The sequence below is a fragment of the Carettochelys insculpta genome, chromosome 23, assembly GCF_033958435.1.
Source record: "Carettochelys insculpta isolate YL-2023 chromosome 23, ASM3395843v1, whole genome shotgun sequence".
NCBI classification, from domain to species: domain Eukaryota; kingdom Metazoa; phylum Chordata; order Testudines; family Carettochelyidae; genus Carettochelys; species Carettochelys insculpta.
Genome location: NC_134159.1, coordinates 17,266,537 through 17,285,668, shown reverse-complemented (window position 1 = coordinate 17,285,668; position 19,132 = coordinate 17,266,537). Strand labels below are relative to the sequence as shown.

General features: G+C 41.5%; 2 protein-coding genes across 3 annotated transcripts in view; both read right to left on the bottom strand.

Annotated features, from left to right (window-relative positions):
- Window positions 1-3,559, bottom strand: part of PRKCZ (protein kinase C zeta) — a 221,751-nt gene extending 218,192 nt beyond the window's left edge. Inside the window, exon 1 of the mRNA XM_074975651.1 lies at window positions 3,494-3,559. The gene's annotated coding sequence lies outside the window, so the exon portion shown is untranslated. The remainder of the gene's footprint in view (window positions 1-3,493) is intronic.
- Window positions 3,560-4,044: 485 nt separating this feature from the next.
- Window positions 4,045-19,132, bottom strand: part of GABRD (gamma-aminobutyric acid type A receptor subunit delta) — a 29,816-nt gene continuing 14,728 nt past the window's right edge. The window contains exons 2-9 of one of the 2 annotated variants that reach the window (XM_075018119.1): window positions 17,044-17,156; window positions 14,382-14,449; window positions 12,737-12,957; window positions 10,999-11,081; window positions 8,453-8,590; window positions 7,336-7,491; window positions 6,582-6,793; window positions 4,045-4,937 (exon numbers count right to left, since the gene is read on the bottom strand). In XM_075018119.1, the coding sequence (XP_074874220.1) occupies window positions 4,638-4,937; window positions 6,582-6,793; window positions 7,336-7,491; window positions 8,453-8,590; window positions 10,999-11,081; window positions 12,737-12,957; window positions 14,382-14,449; window positions 17,044-17,156 (1,291 nt within the window). In that variant the 3' untranslated portion in view covers window positions 4,045-4,637. Of the gene's footprint in view, window positions 4,938-6,581; window positions 6,794-7,335; window positions 7,492-8,452; window positions 8,591-10,998; window positions 11,082-12,736; window positions 12,958-13,694; window positions 13,864-14,381; window positions 14,450-17,043; window positions 17,157-19,132 lie in introns of those variants that run through there. The other variant, XM_075018120.1, reaches the window with a different exon arrangement.

Sequence of the window (19,132 nt, the reverse complement as noted above, 5' to 3'; positions counted from 1 at the left end):
AAAAGGGAGCTTACAAAAAGTGGAAACTTGGACAGACGTCTAGGGAGGGATATAAAGGTATAGCTCAAGAACGTAGGGCAGTTATCAGGAACGCAAAAGCGCAACTGGAATTGTGACTTGCAAGGAATGTGAAAGATAACAAGAAAAGTTTCTACAGGCATGTTAGCAAGAAGAAGGTGATCACTGAGAGTGTGGGGCCCCTACTGGATGAGGGAGGTAACCCAGTGACAGATGATGTAGGGAAAACTGAAGTACTTAAATTTTTTCTTTGCCTCTGTCTTCATGGACAAGGAGAGCTCCTGGACTAATGTGACAAGTGATGCACTATGGGATGAAGGTGGACACCTTTTGGTGGGGAAAGAACAGGTTAGGAGCTATCTAAAAAAGCTAAACATACATAAATCCATGAGCCTGCACCTAAATCATCCAAGGGTTCTGAGGGAGTTGGCATATGTCGTTGATGAGCCCTTGGCCATTATCTTTGAAAAGTCATGGAGATCGGGAGAGATCCCGGATGATCAGAAAAAGGCAAATGTAGTGCCCACCTTTAAAAAAGGGAAGAAGAATGATCCAGGGAACTATAGGCCGGTCAGTCTTACATCAGTCCCTGGAAAAATCATGGAGGGCTCCTCAAGGAAGTCATTTTGAGGCACTTGGAGGAGGGAAAAGTGATCAGGAATAGTCAGCATGGATTCATGAAGGGCAAGTCATGCCTGACCAATCTGATTAGTTTCTATGATGAGATAACTGGCTCTGTAGATAGGGGAAAAAATCAATGAATATGATTTATCTTGACTTCAGCAAAGCTTTTGATACAGTCTCCCACAATATTCTTGTCAGCAAGTTAAAGGAATGTGGATTGGATAAATGGATGGTAAGATGGATGGATAGAAAGCTGGCTAGAAGAGCAGGCCCAGCGGGTAGTGATCAATGGCTTGATGTCGGGATGGTGGTCGGTTTCTAGTGGAGTGCCCCAGGGTTCGGTTCTGGATCCTGTTCTGTTCAACACATTTATCAATGACCTAGATGAGGGGTTGGATTGCACCCTCAGCAAGTTTGCGGATGACACTAAGCTAGGGGAAGAGGTAGATACGCTGGAGGGTAGGGATAGGGTCCACAGTGACTTAGATAAATTGGAAGACTGGGCTGCAAGAAATCTAATGACATTCAATAAGGACAAGTGCAGACTCCTGCACTTGGGCCGGAAGAATCCCAAGCATTGTTACAGGCTGGGGTCCAACTGGTTCAGTAGTAGTTCTGCAGAAAAGGACCTGGGAGTCGTAGTGAATGAGAAGCTGGACATGAGTCAACAGTGTGCCGTTGTAGCCAAGAAGGTTAATGGCATATTAGGTTGCATCAAGAGGAGCGTTGCCAGTAGATCCAGAGAAGTGATTGTTCCTCTTTATTTGGCTTTGGTGAGGCCACATCTGGAATACTGTGTCCAGTTCTGGGCCCCCAGTTATAGGAAGGATGTGGATACACTGGAGAGGGTTCAGTGGAGGGCGACCAAAATAATTAGGGGGCTGGAGCATATGGTCTATGAAGAAAGATTGAGGGAATTGGGACTGTTTAGTCTGCAGAAAAGACTGAGGGGGGACTTAATAACAGCCTTCAACTTACTGAAGGGAGGTTGCAAAGAGGCTGTTCACAGTGGTCATGGATAGCAGAACACGGAACAATGGTCTCAAGTTGCAGTTGGGAAGGTTCAGGTTGAACGTTAGGAAAAACCTTTTTTACTAGGAGAGTGGTGAAACATTGGAATGGTCTACCCAGGGAAGTAGTGGAGTCTCCATCCCTGGAGGTGTTTAAGTCTTGCCTCGAGAAAGCCCTGGCTGGACTGATCTGATGGGTTTAGTCCTGCGTAGGGCAGGGGGCTGCACTTGATGGCTTTTTTAGGTCTCTTCCAGCTCTATTGTTCTAGGATTCTATGAAATTAGAATAGGCAAATGAGGTGCCAAATATGCAAAGAGGAATGCAAGTATAGATGCATCCATAGACAGGGAAACCAAGGCACAGGAAAGAAAAGTGCCTTGCTCATGGTTACCTAAGGGGCTAATGGCAGAATTTGGAATAGAACTCAGGTGTCCCAGTATCCACCAGCCCAAACTTTTTAGATGGATAGTTAGATTTGTGGATGACCCATAGTTTGATGTCAGTTTGCATCTCCCATCACATCACCAGCACAAAGTTTGACCATTTTGAGACAAACTGGAGAGGTAAGGGACTGGAAGTTTGGTTTATGAAGGGAATATATTTTCTATTATAGCTCAGTTCAGGATCAAAATTTTCTCTAAAATGTTGGTGACATTGGATGAATTTTATTCTAAGTTATAACTTGGTTCAAAATAAAAAGTGGACACTCCATCTTTCAGCCCTGGTCACATGCAGTCAAACTGACATGTCAGAGGGAAGTCAGTCAGAGGAACATGAGTTTTGCACTTTGGTCAAATGTGTCCATCTTTCTTACATCAATTACAAGTATTACTCACCACCAACTTTAAGCTTCTGATCTTCCGGACCCTATGTAGCCCTGTTCTTGCCAAGTACAACTGTGCTCTTGTATAATCTTGCAAGCACACACACACCACCCTAACTCCCTGCTGCTTCCATTGTCTCATGCTCCTACTCTGGCTTCACATTTTCTTTTGTGACAAGCATCGGAGGGGCCGCCAAATTAGTATGTATATTCAAAACAAACAAGAAGCCCTGTGGCATCATATAAACTATCAGATATTTTGGAGCATAAGCTTTGGTGGGCAAAGACCCACTTCGTCAGATGCATGAGTGTGGGGGGGTTCCTGAGGAGGATTTGAAGAGGGAGTCTCAGTCAAGGGGAGGGCCAGAGTTGACAAGGTCTGTTCAGTCAGGGAAGATGTGATCCATTATCAGTAGCTAATGTGGAGGTGTGAACATCAAAAGCAGAGAAATTTTCTTTTGTGTTGCTCTTTTTGCTCAGAACTACCTCTCACTTTTCAGGCACCAAGAATCAACCCTCTCATCTCTAAATCCATTCCACTTGCAAAGCCACCTATACTGGTCTCCTCTGCTAACAATATCTCCTCTGCCTGTACCATTGTCCTGTTGATTCTACTCATCCGAAGGCCAGATTCTGATATCTGTACTTATGGTGAATGCCCCCTTACGCCATTGAAATCAATGGAACTATTTATGGACAACAGTACTCCTCAGTACCAGTAAGGGTAGCAGAATTTGGCTCAGAGTAAAGGATGGCTGTGATTCCACAGATTCCATTATTGTCAACCCCAATGGCATGACCAGGAATTGTGATTATTCAGCATCTCCCAGGATCAGGCCCCTTTGACTGTCAAGCTAAATTGTTCAAAAGCATCTAAGCAACTTAGAAGAAAATTATGACTTTTTCATAAGTAACTGTGGCGCTTAGAAGACTAACAGAAATTTTCAAAAGCACAAATAATTGCTAGGTACCTAACCCTCTGAAAGCTAACGAGACTTAGGGCTTGTCTGTACTTACTGGAAGATCGACATGCTGATGGTTGATCTTCTGGAGTTCAATTTTATGCTTCTCATGAAGATGTGGCAAAATCAAATTCTCTGGGCTTGGCCATTGACCCCTGGACTCCATGCTCTCTCATGGCGTAAGGGATGTCGACGTGAGACTACAGAGGATTGGACTTCACTAGAGAAGTAAGTCAATCCTGATACGTTGATTCTAGCTACTAAAATGGACATATTTCCCTAGTATAGATTTCCCTGTAGACTCCCAAGTGCACAAGTCTCTGGAAAATGGGATGGAGGCTCCTAATTACTTCACTGCTTTTGAAAATGTAACCCTAAGTCCTTTGGGACAAGGACCCTAGGCTCACCCTGTATTTTTAAATGATTTTGTCCATTTATGATGCAATTTCACTGACAAACAGCAACATCCAGGAAGTCTAAACAGTTAAAGAAAGACTTTCCTTAACTTATCTAAAACACAATACAAAGTATGTTAACAATTGAGTTCAGTTCAGTTCTATACAATATATTTTATTTCATGCTGTGACTAAAGAAGAGAATCAAAAATGCTTTAAATATTTTATCCAAGACAAATAATAAAGAAAAACCCTCTGCCTTGCTCTGCTCCAGATACGTCAATCCCATGGTCTTTACATATAGTGCTCACTCCATTTTCCTATCCCAGTGAAAACTGAACTGTCCCACAACTGGCATAATACAGAAAAGTCACTCCCACATGAAAACATGAAGTTAGCTGTGCTGTAAGAAAGGATATGGTAAGAGTGTGAGGAAAAAGCAGAGCCTGGTTATCTGCTGGTCTTTGAAAAAGGAAAATACTCAACTGTGTTTTAGGATTTGTTGGTGGCAACTTCATTGAAGATATGTACATGTGACAACTTGTTTCATGATGAGCTGGGGAACAAAGAATCATTGGACTGTTTGGCAGAGTTTGGCAAATTTATCAAACAAAACTGGTAATGGTCAATTTCCTTCTTGCCTCGTTTTAGCTGGAGCTGACTTTGGGAATCAAACAAAAATGATACTGTGCATTTGAGAAATGTCTTCAGTACACTGGAAAGCACTGGTAGTTTAATCAGTTACTCCATATTGTTTGAGCATAATTCTGGCCCACAGTTTACCTCCTGGGAACATGTGTGTTCCTACATTGTATAAGCAACCCAGTAGATAACATTGACTGCTGCAAAGGCTGCTGGGAACACTGCCCTGGCATAAATATCAATGGTGTCCGCATCAATGGGCTTAAAGAGGGACTTTAAGCCAGTCTTTTTCTCTGGTTTAGTTTCTTGCTGCTTCTTTGTCTCTCCAGTTTCGACTTCTACAGAGCCATATGATCCAGGCAGGGTTTTGGGAGCTCGGTGCTGCCGGTTAGAAATGGCCAGTTCCTGGCTGACACCGGCAACGGAAAGAGAAAATAAAACAATGGCATTCTTCACATTGATCTGCAAATGAAAGAGAAGATCCTCTTATGACAATCTGCATGAGAAAAGAGTTAGAATACTTAATCAGACTACATAATGGGCTGACATACTGAGCTGTGAACGGCTTTGTTCTGCCATGCAGAAGACTCAAGGGTCAATTCTGATTATAATTTTACATTCTTGAGCTTTTGCAGGGTTTTGTGGCAAACTGCAGAGACACCATGATCAGTGCTGGTCTGGTTCACAAGTGATACTGCTTGGACCCAAAGACACTGCTATACCTATGAGATAAGTATAAGATGGATCCTGTAAGGCTGTGAGTGCTCCTGGGTAGGTTTCTGTAATTTGTAACTGTTGATTAGGGTAAAATGCTTTTGACAATCAACTCAGTCTGCGTCACTGGCAACTTGGGCCATTTCTACAGCTAATAAATGGCCTGAAATATGCTAATGAGGCATGGATGCAAATTCCCCACACCTCATAAGCATAAGGCCACATGATTTGGAGTCAGGAAGACGCTCTTCCGGCCCCAAAACAACGTTTAAATGCATGGCTCCTGGGGGGGGGGTCTTCCAGAAGGAAGTCCTCCTTCCGGAGGCCCCTTCTTCCCAAAAATTTTTGGGAAGAAGGGGCCTCCGGAAGGAGGACTTCCTTCTGGAAGACCCCCCCAGGGGCTGTGGTTTTACACGTTGTTTTGGAGTCTGGAAGAGCATCTTCCAGACTCCAAATCATGTGGCCTTATGCCAATAAGGAGCAGGGAATTTGTATTCGTGCCTCATTAGCATATTTCGGGCCATTTATTAGTATGCCACTTTTGGAGAAAGTGGCATGTGTAGAAACAGCTTTAAAGAAAAGGAAGGAAACAACTGAGCTATTTAGACGTAAGAGATCCACCAAGAAATTTCACAGAAGCAGTTGCTTTATTCTTGCAACCTGTTGCATAGGTCAGCTTTGGAACACAAGTTGTATTTGTGCTGAGCAAAACAGGATCTCTCTGGAATCCACTACACTCAATGGAGACTGTGTCTCTATGGGCCAACAATGAAGACAAACGGCCTGGCTCTCAGGGGTTCTGAAGCCTTTCATCATCCCCTCTCCAGGCAAAGGGCCCATAAGTAAGCAGAGATCTGAATACATTCAGGGCACGGGGCCTCCCTGGCTGATGGAGAACTCACATAAGGCCTCTGGACTGCCCTGATCCTGGTCTGTGCTTGCAGGCATATTGGATACCGCTTGAACAAAGCCCCATATAGTTGCTCAAATCTACACCAAGGGTTGGACATAGTCCCAAAGGGCCAGAATACAAGGAACACAAATATAGCCTTAAAATCCCTTTTGTGTACCTTCCTTCCCATCCTATCCCAAGCACAGGAAGAAAATGAGAATCAGGCCCAGTTGTTTGTGGCATGGTGAGGATTGGTTACTGGCTCTGTATCCTGTTAACTGTACTAAACTGGTTTCAACTTGTACTGCCAACAGGGAGCACTCAACATGGTGGCATTCAGGTGCTACAAACTCACATGGTGGGGTTGTTAACTTTTTAGTAAATGACTTCATCAAAGGGTAGCAAAGGAGAATATTTGCCCTGACTGAAGACACGGATATAATGCATGATGGTTGTTTTTCAAAGCCTTCCATGGCACCACCAGCACATAGCTTACTGACCTCTCCACTCTGTCTGCTTGCCTTCATCTTGGCTTTTTGCTTTTTCATGTAGTCAGCATTGAAATGTGCAAATGCATATTCCACCAGAGCGGCAAAGACAAAAACATAGCAAATCCAGAAGTAAACATCCAGTGCCTTGATGGCAGAGGCTCGTGGGAGCGAAGATCGGGCACTGACCATCAAAGTGGTCATAGTAAGAACTGTAGTAATACCTGAGGAATATAATGAGAAGCTTGGCTTAGGGTTCTGTAACACATTCCAGTGGCAATAAACAATAACTTCTACCTCAGAGGAGCTGTCTGAGATTTTCAAAGCTATCTAGGGGGTTTGGGCATCCATTTATGAAATGGGCACCCAATGCCCAAAGCTGCTCTGAAAATCTCAGTGTGATTTCTGTTAGTAGGCATAGACAGATCCATTAAAACAACCCCGTCAAGTCTTGTCTATTCTGAGCACCATCTCCTCGTATACATGACTTCAGTGTAAGTAAAGGCTGCAGCACTAATTCCTTATAAGTAGTATATCAGAAATGCCATTGTTTTTAGGAATACAATACAACAGCATTAAATTTTTATCTCCATCCTTTGTTTAGTGCATTCTGCCCTGACAGAATCAGCTAAAGGTGACAGACACTGAAGCACAAAGGAAACACGGCATTCATAAATGTACTTCTCTTGCAATAATGACACATTAAAGATGAACATCTGAGCTTTGCGTGTCCTCCTTTTCAAGATCCCAACACCATTCTTTTTACCTAGTGACACCCTAGCAGGCACAGCTGATTGACTGATCCAGAAAGAAACCCATGACATGGCCACCAGTAAGATAGAAGGCACGTAAGACTGAATGATGTAAACGCCTCGATTCCGCCGCAGGTGGAAGTGAAGACTCAACCTGGGAAACTGACCCGCTGGTGGAAAGAGTGACCAAAAGACAAAAATAAAATTGAGCATTAGATGGTTGGATTTACAATCATCCAGTTAAGAAAATAATACACAAGAGTAATGATGCTGATTTGCAATTTTCCATCATCTTCCGTTCATGGGTCACAAAGTACTTTACATTAATTAAGCCTCATAAAACCCCTATTAGGCACCCTCATTAGTGTTAGCATTGTTAGTCCAAAGAATAGGTCAAGTGACTTGCCCTGGGTTGTATAGTGAGTCAGTAGCAGAACAAAAATAGATATCAGGAGTCCTGATTCCTAATCCCTTGCTCTAGCGACAATATTTCAAAATGTGATCTACCTCAAGGCTTTTATAATCCAAAAGTCCTCCAGATAATAAATTTAGGTTTTTTTTAAATGTTAATTTAAGACCAACACGAAAAGAGCACGGTGGATATGGGGGCAGCATAAATAAACATTGAATTCCATGTAAGAGAACAAAAATCAGTAGAGAAGGAATGACTTCATGCTTTTACCAACACTGAAATAGGCAGGCTAGTATGTCTGTGTATCGCTACCTTCCAGAGCACATGGAATCAGAACTGCTCAACTAGCTGTCATAGGTACCATATTATTAGTAATAATAAAGATTCTCTTATAGCTCAAATTGCAAATTAGAGCAAACTCTAGCTCTACTGTTGCTGTGAAGTGCTGACTGGCAGCCATGTGCAGCATTAGGGCAAACACACATTTGGGACAACTGGAATGACTATGGATTTGTCACAATACACTACGACGACTACCCAAGGGACAAGCAAGAAATGTATGTCTCTTTAAATATAGCCTAAATAAAACTGTATTGAAACCAAATGGACACATTAAATTGCTTATTTAAGAAAAAGGATTGTATAGTTCAGAGAGTGAAGGCTTCCCTTTGCAGAATGAAGGTTAACAGGCTGCCTGAAATGAAGACAGAGTCAATTACCAGATTTGAAGTTCATCATTTCTGTCGCGAAGCGGTAATTTGTGATTGTGAACTGAGCGAGCTGCAGCTTATCCAGCCCATGGATTTCCTCTTGGTTTCCTGACCAGTGGTAGACGATATCCTCTGAAGAGTAGCCATCTGCCAAAAGAAGCTGAATAAATGCAAAGGTTGGGGGAAAAATAGATTGATGGGCTCAGAGTGAAACTCAGACTCCTCTGCCATGCTGCTCATCATCAATCCCACAGCAAACATGTTGTGTTTCAATCTGGATGACTCAGTGTTCTATCAAGAGTGAGGTCACCAGTGACCCAGCCGGTCCATAGCATTCCCTCAAAGGGGAAAACACAGGCTCACTCACCCTGTAGAGAATTTTAGAAGAGGTTTCATGTGGAGAACATAACTTAAAAATAAGCTTTTAAGAAACATAAGAGCAATAGAAACAAGCCATGGATTTTTTTATTTAATTCCAGTGGAAACTGTTGGAAAACAAACTAATAAAGACTGAGTCCCTTGCAGTATTTGCAATCCAAACACAGCAGCACTGTGCATGAGAATCTGAGTGGAATAGTGTATTTTCAGTAACCATATCATAAAGGTTAACACAATGTTTTGGTTTGGTTTTTTTTTTAACATCTATTGGGGTATATTCTGTGCTGTTTCTAATATTTTTGTTCCAGTCAAGCTAAATGGATGGAACAAAGACTGGTCATAACACCAACACTGGGGATTATCTTTTAGTCATAGGCAAGCACAGCAATAGTGAAGGGGGTTCCTATGTCACCCTCTGAAGTGCCTGGTTCAGGGGACATACGACAGGCAAGAAGGGAGAATGACTGGAGAGCGATGTGCTGCAGCTATCCCCAGCTGTTAGGGATCCAGTGAGGGTCCTTTAACTTATAACTTTGAAGCCAAGGTGAAGCAGGAAATCAGGGAGTTAAACTCAACCATATGGCAGCCTAATGGTCCCTGCTGTACCTAGCAGAAGTTAGCTGCATCAGAGAATCCGGTCCCTACTGTGAAACCTGTCAGCATCCCGTTACTGATGAGAACTGGCTGTGAAGATTGAAATAGAGCAACATATTTTATAACAGCACTAAAAATGGACTACACCAATGCTGCAGAAAGCTGGACTCCCTCTGGAATACAGTCACTGTGGTTTGGGTTAGGAGTTGCTTAGTAGAAACCCTGCATGTGGAAACAACTGGGGGAAAGTTTCCTCTGATTTACTTTAATACATTTGTTTAAAGAGGCTTTATTTCTATTTATGTCTATTGCACTGAAATAAAAATCCTCAAATTAAATTAAAATAAAAAGCCCTCCGCAAAACTTGCCAAGAGATTGAATTCATTGCTAGTTCATTGTCTGCTGCCTCTGCATTTGCTGATTACATAAGTAAAACTGCAGATTGCTATTTTTGACAGGATGAAAATGTATTGTGGTTAATTGCCTAGAAAACCAAGTCCATGCCATAAAAGAAAGAGAGCAACCGATGCTCACAATGTGGCAATGTGCTCCTCCTTAGGTACTCTACTAGTCCTAAATCTCAGGAATCACCAGGACTCTATCCTGTTGATCTCGCCACACAAGGCCAGATTTGCTGCTGTACATGAGTGGTGTACATCATTTTTACATCACCCTCAGGAAGTTGGGGGCTGGCCGTGCACTCCCGGAAGGGGTGCGGCTGGGGACAGTCAGCCCTCAATGCTGTGCTGTGCTCCGCCCTTAGTGCCTCCTGGAGCACACCACATGGCACTCCAGTGGCGATTTAAAGGGCCCGGGGCTCTGACCAGTGCAGTAGTGGCAGCAGCCAGGAGCCCCAGGCCCTTTTGAACTGCCAATTCCCAGGGCAGTTGCCCCCTTTGCATTAATGCTCAAGGGAATTACACACTGATCAAGAGGAGAACAGAGTGTGAGTAAGATAGAGACAGTTTATACAAGTTACCCATGTAAGCACTAAACAGAGTTTGACTTGTCTGTGGCCCACATTCTGAATTACTCCTTTGTAGAGGTGAGGTGTTACCAAGCAAATACAGAGCCCTTCATGGGGGCTAGTCACAACAGCAGTCCCTGCACACATGGAATTCTGACTGGCTTGATTTCTGTTAGAGGAAAAAAAAAACTCAGAAGTTTGCCCCTGGGACTTAGTCCCTCTCTACTCTCTGCTTTGTCTCTCAGGGCCTGATCCAAAGCCCACCAAAGTTAACAGAATGACTCCCACTGCTTTCAGTGGGCTTTGGATCAGGCGCTAAGATTTCAGTTCTCCATCTCCAATGGGAACTGCAGGTGCTCAGCACCTTGCTGGATTCAAGTCTATAGTTCTGGACTCTGGCAGATTTGAACTAATGCTATAAGGCTCTATAACCGAACACCAAACATTGGAATCATGGGAATTGAAGTCATTGGGCCTTATATTTCCTAAATCCAAAACAGCCCTTGTATTTGACTGATTTACGATGACTCAAAGAACCAAAGCAAAGTACTATATACGCATGCTTTCTACAGGACATACATAATAGGCACCACAGTGCTCAATGTTTTGTACTCACAGCTTTCCAAATCCAGCATGCACTCTTGTTCATCCATGGGATACTTGGTGAGGTCCATGTCACAGGCCACGGTTGAGGTAATCCTGCCCCATGCAAGAAACAACAGTTATTTATATTCAGAGGGGGTTGTAGGCTTTCATAATTTGACTTGTAATTTTCCCCATAATCCAAAGACTAGGTAGGGAACCCTTAATCTACCTCTTTTACTAAAATACAGCAAACACTTTCATATCTGGCATTCTATCACCTGGAAATTTCAAATAACCCGCATTTTAACCAGAAGTAAATTTTAATTATGTTTTCCACAAGTACAGTATGGTGAAAGTAAATATAAATAAATACAGCAAATAGAGGATAAGTTTACAGTGTACAGTACTACTGTTGTTCGTAAATAAAGTACTCTGCATACATTTTTGTTTTTTTCTTTATATCTAATCTTGTTTTTCTTTAGAGTTATGTATTGCTACGTATACTTCTCTATTATTCAGAATATTTGAATATCCAGCAACTTCCTGATACCAGGGCTACCGGATATGAAAAACTTTACTATACCACTCAACTGCATCAAAAGGTGGAGGTGCAAGGCGGTAGTCCCAGATGCAAGGGAGGGAGACACTCATCAAGGAACAATAAGGGGCTCTTTCCCCTAGGAGTCTCTGGCACCACTGGCAAAATGAGGGAGGAGGGTGCTGAGTGGTTCATGTGGTAAGGTGAGACCTTGTGACAGGCACAGGCCAAGATTCCCATGCTGCTGTGTCCTCTGTCCTACTCACAGTGGGATCTTGGGTGCTAGGGCTCAGAGAAAGCTGAGTCATGAGAGCTGGGCTAAGAAGAGCCTATCTCATGTTATGAGTTATATGGTAAGGAGCCTGTAACCCCCACACTGGAACAAATTAAATGCCTGGTACAGGACAGTGTGGGTGATGGGCAGATAGTGTCTCACCTCTGTGTTAAAGTTTAATAAAAGCTGTGGCCTGCTTCTTACTTCCATGCATGTATCTGTCCTCAATTTGCTGCCAAGTCCAAATGAAAAACTAGTAATACTTTAAAGGTCCTTTAGGCCACTGTCCTAACCAGATCTTGCAGCACCCCCCAAGGCAGAAGAAACAGGCATTGAATTGTTAAAAGACTTGCTCAAGACCAGATACTACAACGAATAATAAATAATCCTCATTATAAAGTTTTGTAAGCTAAATCCATTCTGGTATAATGTGAATGAAGTTACTCCAGGGATGAATTTGACCCTACAACTCCGAAGTGCTGTGCACACATTAACTTTTTCTCAGAATACCCTAGTGAGGTGGGGAAACGTTACGATTGCCATTACACAGAGAGGGAACCTTAAAGCTGAGGGAGTCTAAATGACTCAGCTAAGGTCACAAAAAGAATCAGTGGCAGAGTCAGTAATAGACATCAAGAACTCTTTGCTCTTGTCACACTACTTCTTGGGCTTGTGGCTGTAGAACAACTCCAATTATACAAAGGTCATGCTGTATTAATGATGTACCAGTGATTTATGATTACATGATAGGAAACTTGTTACTGTCGCCACTGGTGCCTTTCCCCTAGATTTGACAAAGCATGGATAAGGGGTCTTCAGAAATGCACCAGGGTAACATTAAAAAAAAAACATTAAAATGAATGGTTGTTTTAAAATATAATCTAGAGAAAGGGAGTGATTATTTTTTGTGAATCTATTCAAAAAGCTAACACGAGAGAAATTTCTTACTGTCTGTACCTGATGCTATATAAAATGACTCCATCAGGCTGTAGCCTGATAAGTTTGTTTTCCACAGTCACATCATGGAACCAGGCAGACTTGGCATTTACTATGAATGTATCTGGTAACCAGAGCTTATCCACAAACCGACTGTCCAAGCCCAGAGTTTCATTGGTGTGGTTGTAAGATAAACGGTCGTCTCGCCAACTCTGATGTAAAAATACTGTCATAGTGTATTCCTAGCACAAGAAGAGCCAACAGTTAACAAATCATGTGAAACAAACACAATGATGATATCTTGGGGCCTGGTCAAATTTGATTGTATTAGTCTGGAACATCTAATAGCTGCTTCCTGTGCGCTGGAATATTTTTGTACTCAATCAGAATAAAACTGCCTGGGCATTTCAATGTCTTGTGTCTGTTTCTATTCATGCACAACCCCCAAGATACTCAAACATGTGTTCAACTGCTCTAAGCCAATGATATTATCAGGTATACTGTGTAACAAGAGTTGCAGGTTGCCTGAGACTGAATAATCAGGTTAATATTGCTTCTGAACAAATTTCCTAAGTAGGACCAGTGTATTTTGGAAGGGTTTATTGTTTTGGGTTCTTCTTGTGGTGAGGGGGGCAGGTTAAAAGAAACCCCAGGTGAATGAAGTAGAGAGAAGGTATCAGTGGTATGTCACAGTTATGGCTTTAAAAATAATTCTGTTTTAATAAGTTACAAAAATACAGTCAATATTTGCAGTTCTTAGATATGTAGTATTGTGAATCTAGAATGTAGCCTGTTCAGGCAGGATGGGCCTTGCTGAGATGATTAAGGGAGCATCCCACAACTCAGTGGCTTTTCAGAGGGGCAAAAAAGGCTGAGTTCCATAGGCCTCTTTCCAGAAGTGTACAAGAGGAAGTGGAATTGGAGCAGAAATTCAATTTAACTCTTTAAGATAGTTTTTCTAACAATAAGAAAAACATACCTGGGATTCTAATCCTGCCCTCCCTTCTAAGACATCTTAAATGGGACATGCATGACCAGATTGCTAGTTGGTGCAAATCAGTGTAGCTCTAGTGGATTTATGCCATTGTACATCCTCAGAAGATCTGGTCTATAGGCTAGCACAGGGGTCTGCAACCTGCGGCTCTGGAGCCACATGTAGCTCTTTAAGGACTTCTTTGTGGCTCCTGATGCTATAATTACAAAGAAGAAAAAAAATCTCCTGAGTATTTTCAATAAACAGTGAACATCCTGCAGTAAGCATGTATCACATTACAAATCATTGTGTGGTGTGCTGTTCTTAAAATAGGTGTTAAAAAAGTATGGTTTGATGTTATTTAAGGACCATCTCATATTCACGTGCATTCCAGCTCTTGAATTACTAAGTTTTTTTTCACTGGATTAAAAAAAAATGGCTCTTCTTGCTATTTTGGTTGCCGACCCCTGGGCTAGCACGTAGCTGTCAGTCTGCTCTTTATAGGCCTTTCCTGTGACGATTTTTCACCTGAAATATTTAGGGCAACTTTTTCCCTCTTTGCCAATGAATTTCAGCTAGCGATTGTTCTATTTAAAACAATCTTACCTGCCTAATCAGTTTTCTATACTTCCCACTACTATAATATAAGCATTCCCACCTTTCCAGTCTTAACAAGATTAAACAGCAACTTACCATGTTAACTTCTGAGATGTGGTCAATGCTAGCGACTTCGATTGCTAGGGCAACATTTACAGGAGGGCCTGTGAAAGAAACATGTTAAACTGGGAAGGATATGATGTGACTATATATGCACTAGCTTTGCCAATATTTTCATGTGGAGTGACTTCACAGAAGTAGATCCCTAAATATCCTTTTCTGTACACCTCACTGTTTCCAGAAATAAAATCTGTCTTAGAACAATAGGTTTCCAACCTCTTCCATATTATGATGCCAAGTTTCCATAGAAACCCTCCTATCTAGCTATGAAGAAAAGGAGCTTGGTCATGATCTCTGACAGTTGGTGGCAGCTCCTTTAAATCACAATACCTGCTTTGAGAATCCAAGTACAGGGTGATCACCACTTGATATGGACCACAGAATGACTTTCCAAAATTCAGTTCAGATTCCATGGTGATAGGAGTGGTATAAAATGCAGCAGAAAATACGAACTGCTTGTGTTGCTTAAAGTCTACCGCTTTAAGAATCACTGGAAGTAATTTCTTTGACATTTTCAAAGACAAGAAAACTTCGCCCCTTTAGAAAGCAGCTGCTTCAGGTAAAAAATAACATTATGGCTTACAAGAGTGCCAGTAAAAGCTGATTATTTACAGGCTTATTGACTTGCCAGAAAAACTAGATTCCTTGTAGAATTTCCCCTGCTCTGGCAAGATGAAAGTTTTGGTTCTATTCTCATGCATGCTTTGCTATGTTTATTATTCTGTGGATTGGTGCAGAGTGGTCATTTGGAAAGAACACTGGAAAAGGGGTTGCCCAATGGTATCCAAACACCTTATATGTATTCTATTGTTGTTGCAATTCTGTAAAGATCTAGGTTCACATACTTATGCAGACCATATGGGCATCAGCTGAACTGCACACATGCTCAAAATGGAAAACAAAATGCCCCTTCAGCTACAGGAGGGTCTATAATAGTTGCTAGCATTTTAAGTTATTTAGGCTGTGTCTACTCTAGCACCCCCCTTTCAAAAGGGGGATGCTAATGAGACACTTTGTGATATGCTAATGAGGCACTGCAATGAATATGAATAGCTAAAAATTTGAAGCATAACAATATTTCGACAGAAGTGTAGTATAGACTCTTCTGTCCACAGAGAGGGTTTCCAGTTGCCAGGCAGCCCTCTTTCAGACCTGCCATTCTGCTTTCTGGCACTAGAGGGCAGTGCAGTCTGGCACTTCTCTATCTACAGAGCAAATTATATGTAGATACAATCTATTGATAGAGGTTCTATTGAGACTTCCCTATCGACAGTCACTTCTCTGTCGACAGATGCTTCTAGGGAGATGTAGATGCTCCCTGAGTTATGTCGACAGAAGGCCCCTTGTGACAGCAAAACTCTCTAGTGCAGACACAGCCATAGTCTCTTTGCAGGCCAGCTACAACCTGGTCATGCTGGCCAGTATCTTTTTAAAAATTTATGATTTTGGACATCTTAATTTTAAGGAGCCCAACATGAGACATCTGAAAGAGGCTGATTTTCACACACTGTTGAGCTCCACTTCCTGAAAATCCAGGCCCCTTTAAGACATTCCAAAAATTGTACACTCAAATCACTAGTTGCTTTTAAAATCTGGGCAACTGATTTTACTGCCTTACAAAGCATTTCAGTAACATTGGACTTAAAAAGCACAGTTATTCTCCTTTTATTTAATGGATTGTTTAAAGTTGATGTCAGTACACTCAGTGAATTGTCCTAAATTAACAGACACTGCCATGTTTTTTACTGTAACAAGGGTGCCCGACTTCTTCTTATCTTTTTTGCCCCAGCTCAAGGGCCTTTCGTTTTTTCATGAGAAGAAAATGAACCTGATCCAACATTCATTGAAATTAATGAAAAGAGTTCCATTGATGAAAGCAGAATAACCAGACTCTCCGATTTCAACTTTAAAAGGACAAAACAACACACCCAATCCAAATGTCTCTGAATTTTGCAAAGGTCTGGGACTGAATGTGGCTCCAAATTTTGTGATTAGGTCTCTCTCATTTTTAATAATATGTGAAACTTGATAGAATCACTAGCCAATGACTCAGGAGAACAGTTATGCCTTTAGCCCACAGTGCATTCACATCCATTGAGTTTTTGTTTGAGGTTCCAATTCAGACATATGCAAAATCTCAAAGAAAAACTCAGTTCAAGCCATCAAGGTTTCCTTGCTTTTGCTTTGGAACCAGATAGAATGGCATGGTTCTGACACAATCCTGTAGACTGACCCAAATGCAGCTGAAAGGTTTGGGAACTTCTTGATAAACCTGCTCTAAACTTTGTTCTTATGCTAGGTCCCAGAACAAAAGGGTTGTTCCTAGGGTAAGGAAGGAGAGTGATCACTAAGAAACTCTGGCACGGCAAACTCAAAACTGAAACAGTAATTTGAATTAATCTCTCTGTTACTATTGAGTTAATATAATTTTTAATTGGGCTAGATTATCAAGTGCTCGTGAACTTTTTGCAAAAGGTAACAAAAATAATTCTTATTTTTATTATAGCAACATATAAGACCAAGGTATTCACAAACATTTGATTTTATTCAGTAAAGTAGAGCCCATTCACATCCATTTCAGCCGCTAGATTGTACAAAGAATATCAGAAATTAAATGAGAGATAAATCTGACTCTCACCTCCAATTCCAGGCCTGAAATTCCGTGCATATCCTTTCATTAAATCATCCAGATTAGGTAACCAGGATATTTCTATGTTGGAGCCTATGTAATCTCCAATGTCATTCATTGCTCTGGATAAAAACAAACAAAAAGCCTAATGTGTCTGAGCAAGCTTTTAAAACCTCGTCATATGTAGAGAATATAAAATGTGGCAGAAAAGATGCAAGACTTAGGTGTATATTACTAGAATTCTAATAAAATGTAGGCATGACTAGTAAATGACTGGAGCAGTATTGAGAGTAGGAGGAGATTAGAAAATAGTGCAGTCAAGGCTACAGGCTAACTATAGGACATGACGCCAGGAACAAATATGTTTTAAATTTATTCTTCCTTCTAAATAAATAAAAATAAGATTTAAAATATACTTGATTTTCCTTATTGTGAAAAAGAAAAAAAATCAGAAAGTTAGTCACTGGATCCAAATTAGAATCTTATTTTCAATTCAACTTTCCTTTCTCCTCCAGTATGAAAAAGAAATGGGATTCAATTTTATTAATAATGAATCCTGTGGAACCTGCTTATAGAGGAATGTGAAGACAGAGATATTTGGTTTATGAAGAAAGATCATAAATCCTGAACTGTTTCACTGCATCTTGATATACAAACATAATTCCAGTTGTAGTGCAGGTGTTTGTCACAAACATGATTTTACTATAAGCTGGCTTCAGTGAATATTCTGCTTACAGCATAATAAAACAATATGGTCAGGAATCTTTAAGTGCTCAGATGAAACCAAATATACTATAATTATGAAGTGAACAACAGAGATTACACTGGAAAAGTAAGAGTTTAGGAATACTGACATCCTAAAAGGCTCACTCATGGTCTAGGCACTCTCTATCCACCACTGCTGAGCACCATCAAGCTCTTCTTGCTAGGTCAGGAAATATGGACCTCTGGATGGACAACATCATCAGTTGCCACAATTTTAAAGTTGTTCAACTGTGTTTATCCTAGGTGCTTAAAGTCATGTGTGCTAATTTCAGTTATCTAATCCAATTTTAAAAAGATTGTTTTGTCCCCCAAGACAACCAGACTCCTAGACTAACAAACTTCAGAGTAAAAAAGTAGTCAAGTAACACTTTAAAGATTAACAAAATAATTTATTAGGTGATGAGCTTTTGTGGGACAGACCCACTTCTTCAGATCATAGCCATACCAGAACAGACTCAATATATAAAGCAAAGAGGTCCAAAAATTGTTATCAAGGCTGACAAATCAGAAACATTATTATCAAGGCTGGCAAATCAGAAGAGCAGACAGGAGGCAGGAGGGGGAACTTCAGAGTAGAAAGTGTTAAACAAAAGGCAAAATGTTTACAGTTATTAAAAAAGGCAGCTGGCCACAGCCACTCATCTCTCCATCCCTGAAATCAGTCACAACATGCGACACCATCAGGGGCTGCATCTTTAAGAACTCTGGTCTGTTCAGAAAGCTGCACAATGGGACTTTCTTCCCAGACAAGAAAATCACCATTACAGACATGGAGATGTCAATAGTGATCCTGCTGGGTGGTACAGCTTACCCCTTGCTCCCTTGGCTCATGAAGCCATACACAGGCAGCCTGGAGCACAGTAAGGAGCAGTTCAACTACAGGCTGAACAAGTGCAGAATGGTAGTAGAATGTGCTCTTGGCATTTAAAAGCCAGATTCAGGAGCCTCCTGACTCAGTTAGACTTTGGTGAAGGCAACATTCCCCTCATGTTGACAGCCTGCTGTGTGCTTCATAATTTATGTGAGAGCAAGGGGAAAAATTTCATGCCAGGCTGGAGGGCTGAGGCAGATCACTGGGCCAGTAATTATGAGCAGACAGACACCAGGGCAATAAGGAGAGCAGAGGCAGGGGCACTGCTGATCAGGGAAGCTTTGAAAAACAGTTTTATGAATTACCAGGCAGCAACATGACAGTCATGTCTGTTGCTCTTAAGGAGGTGCCGCACTTTTGAATCGCTGCAGCCGCCATTATGCTAATCAGGTGCTGCATATTCATTGCAGCTCTTCATTAGCATCTTTCTAACCCGCTCATTAACATGCCACTTTCAAAAGG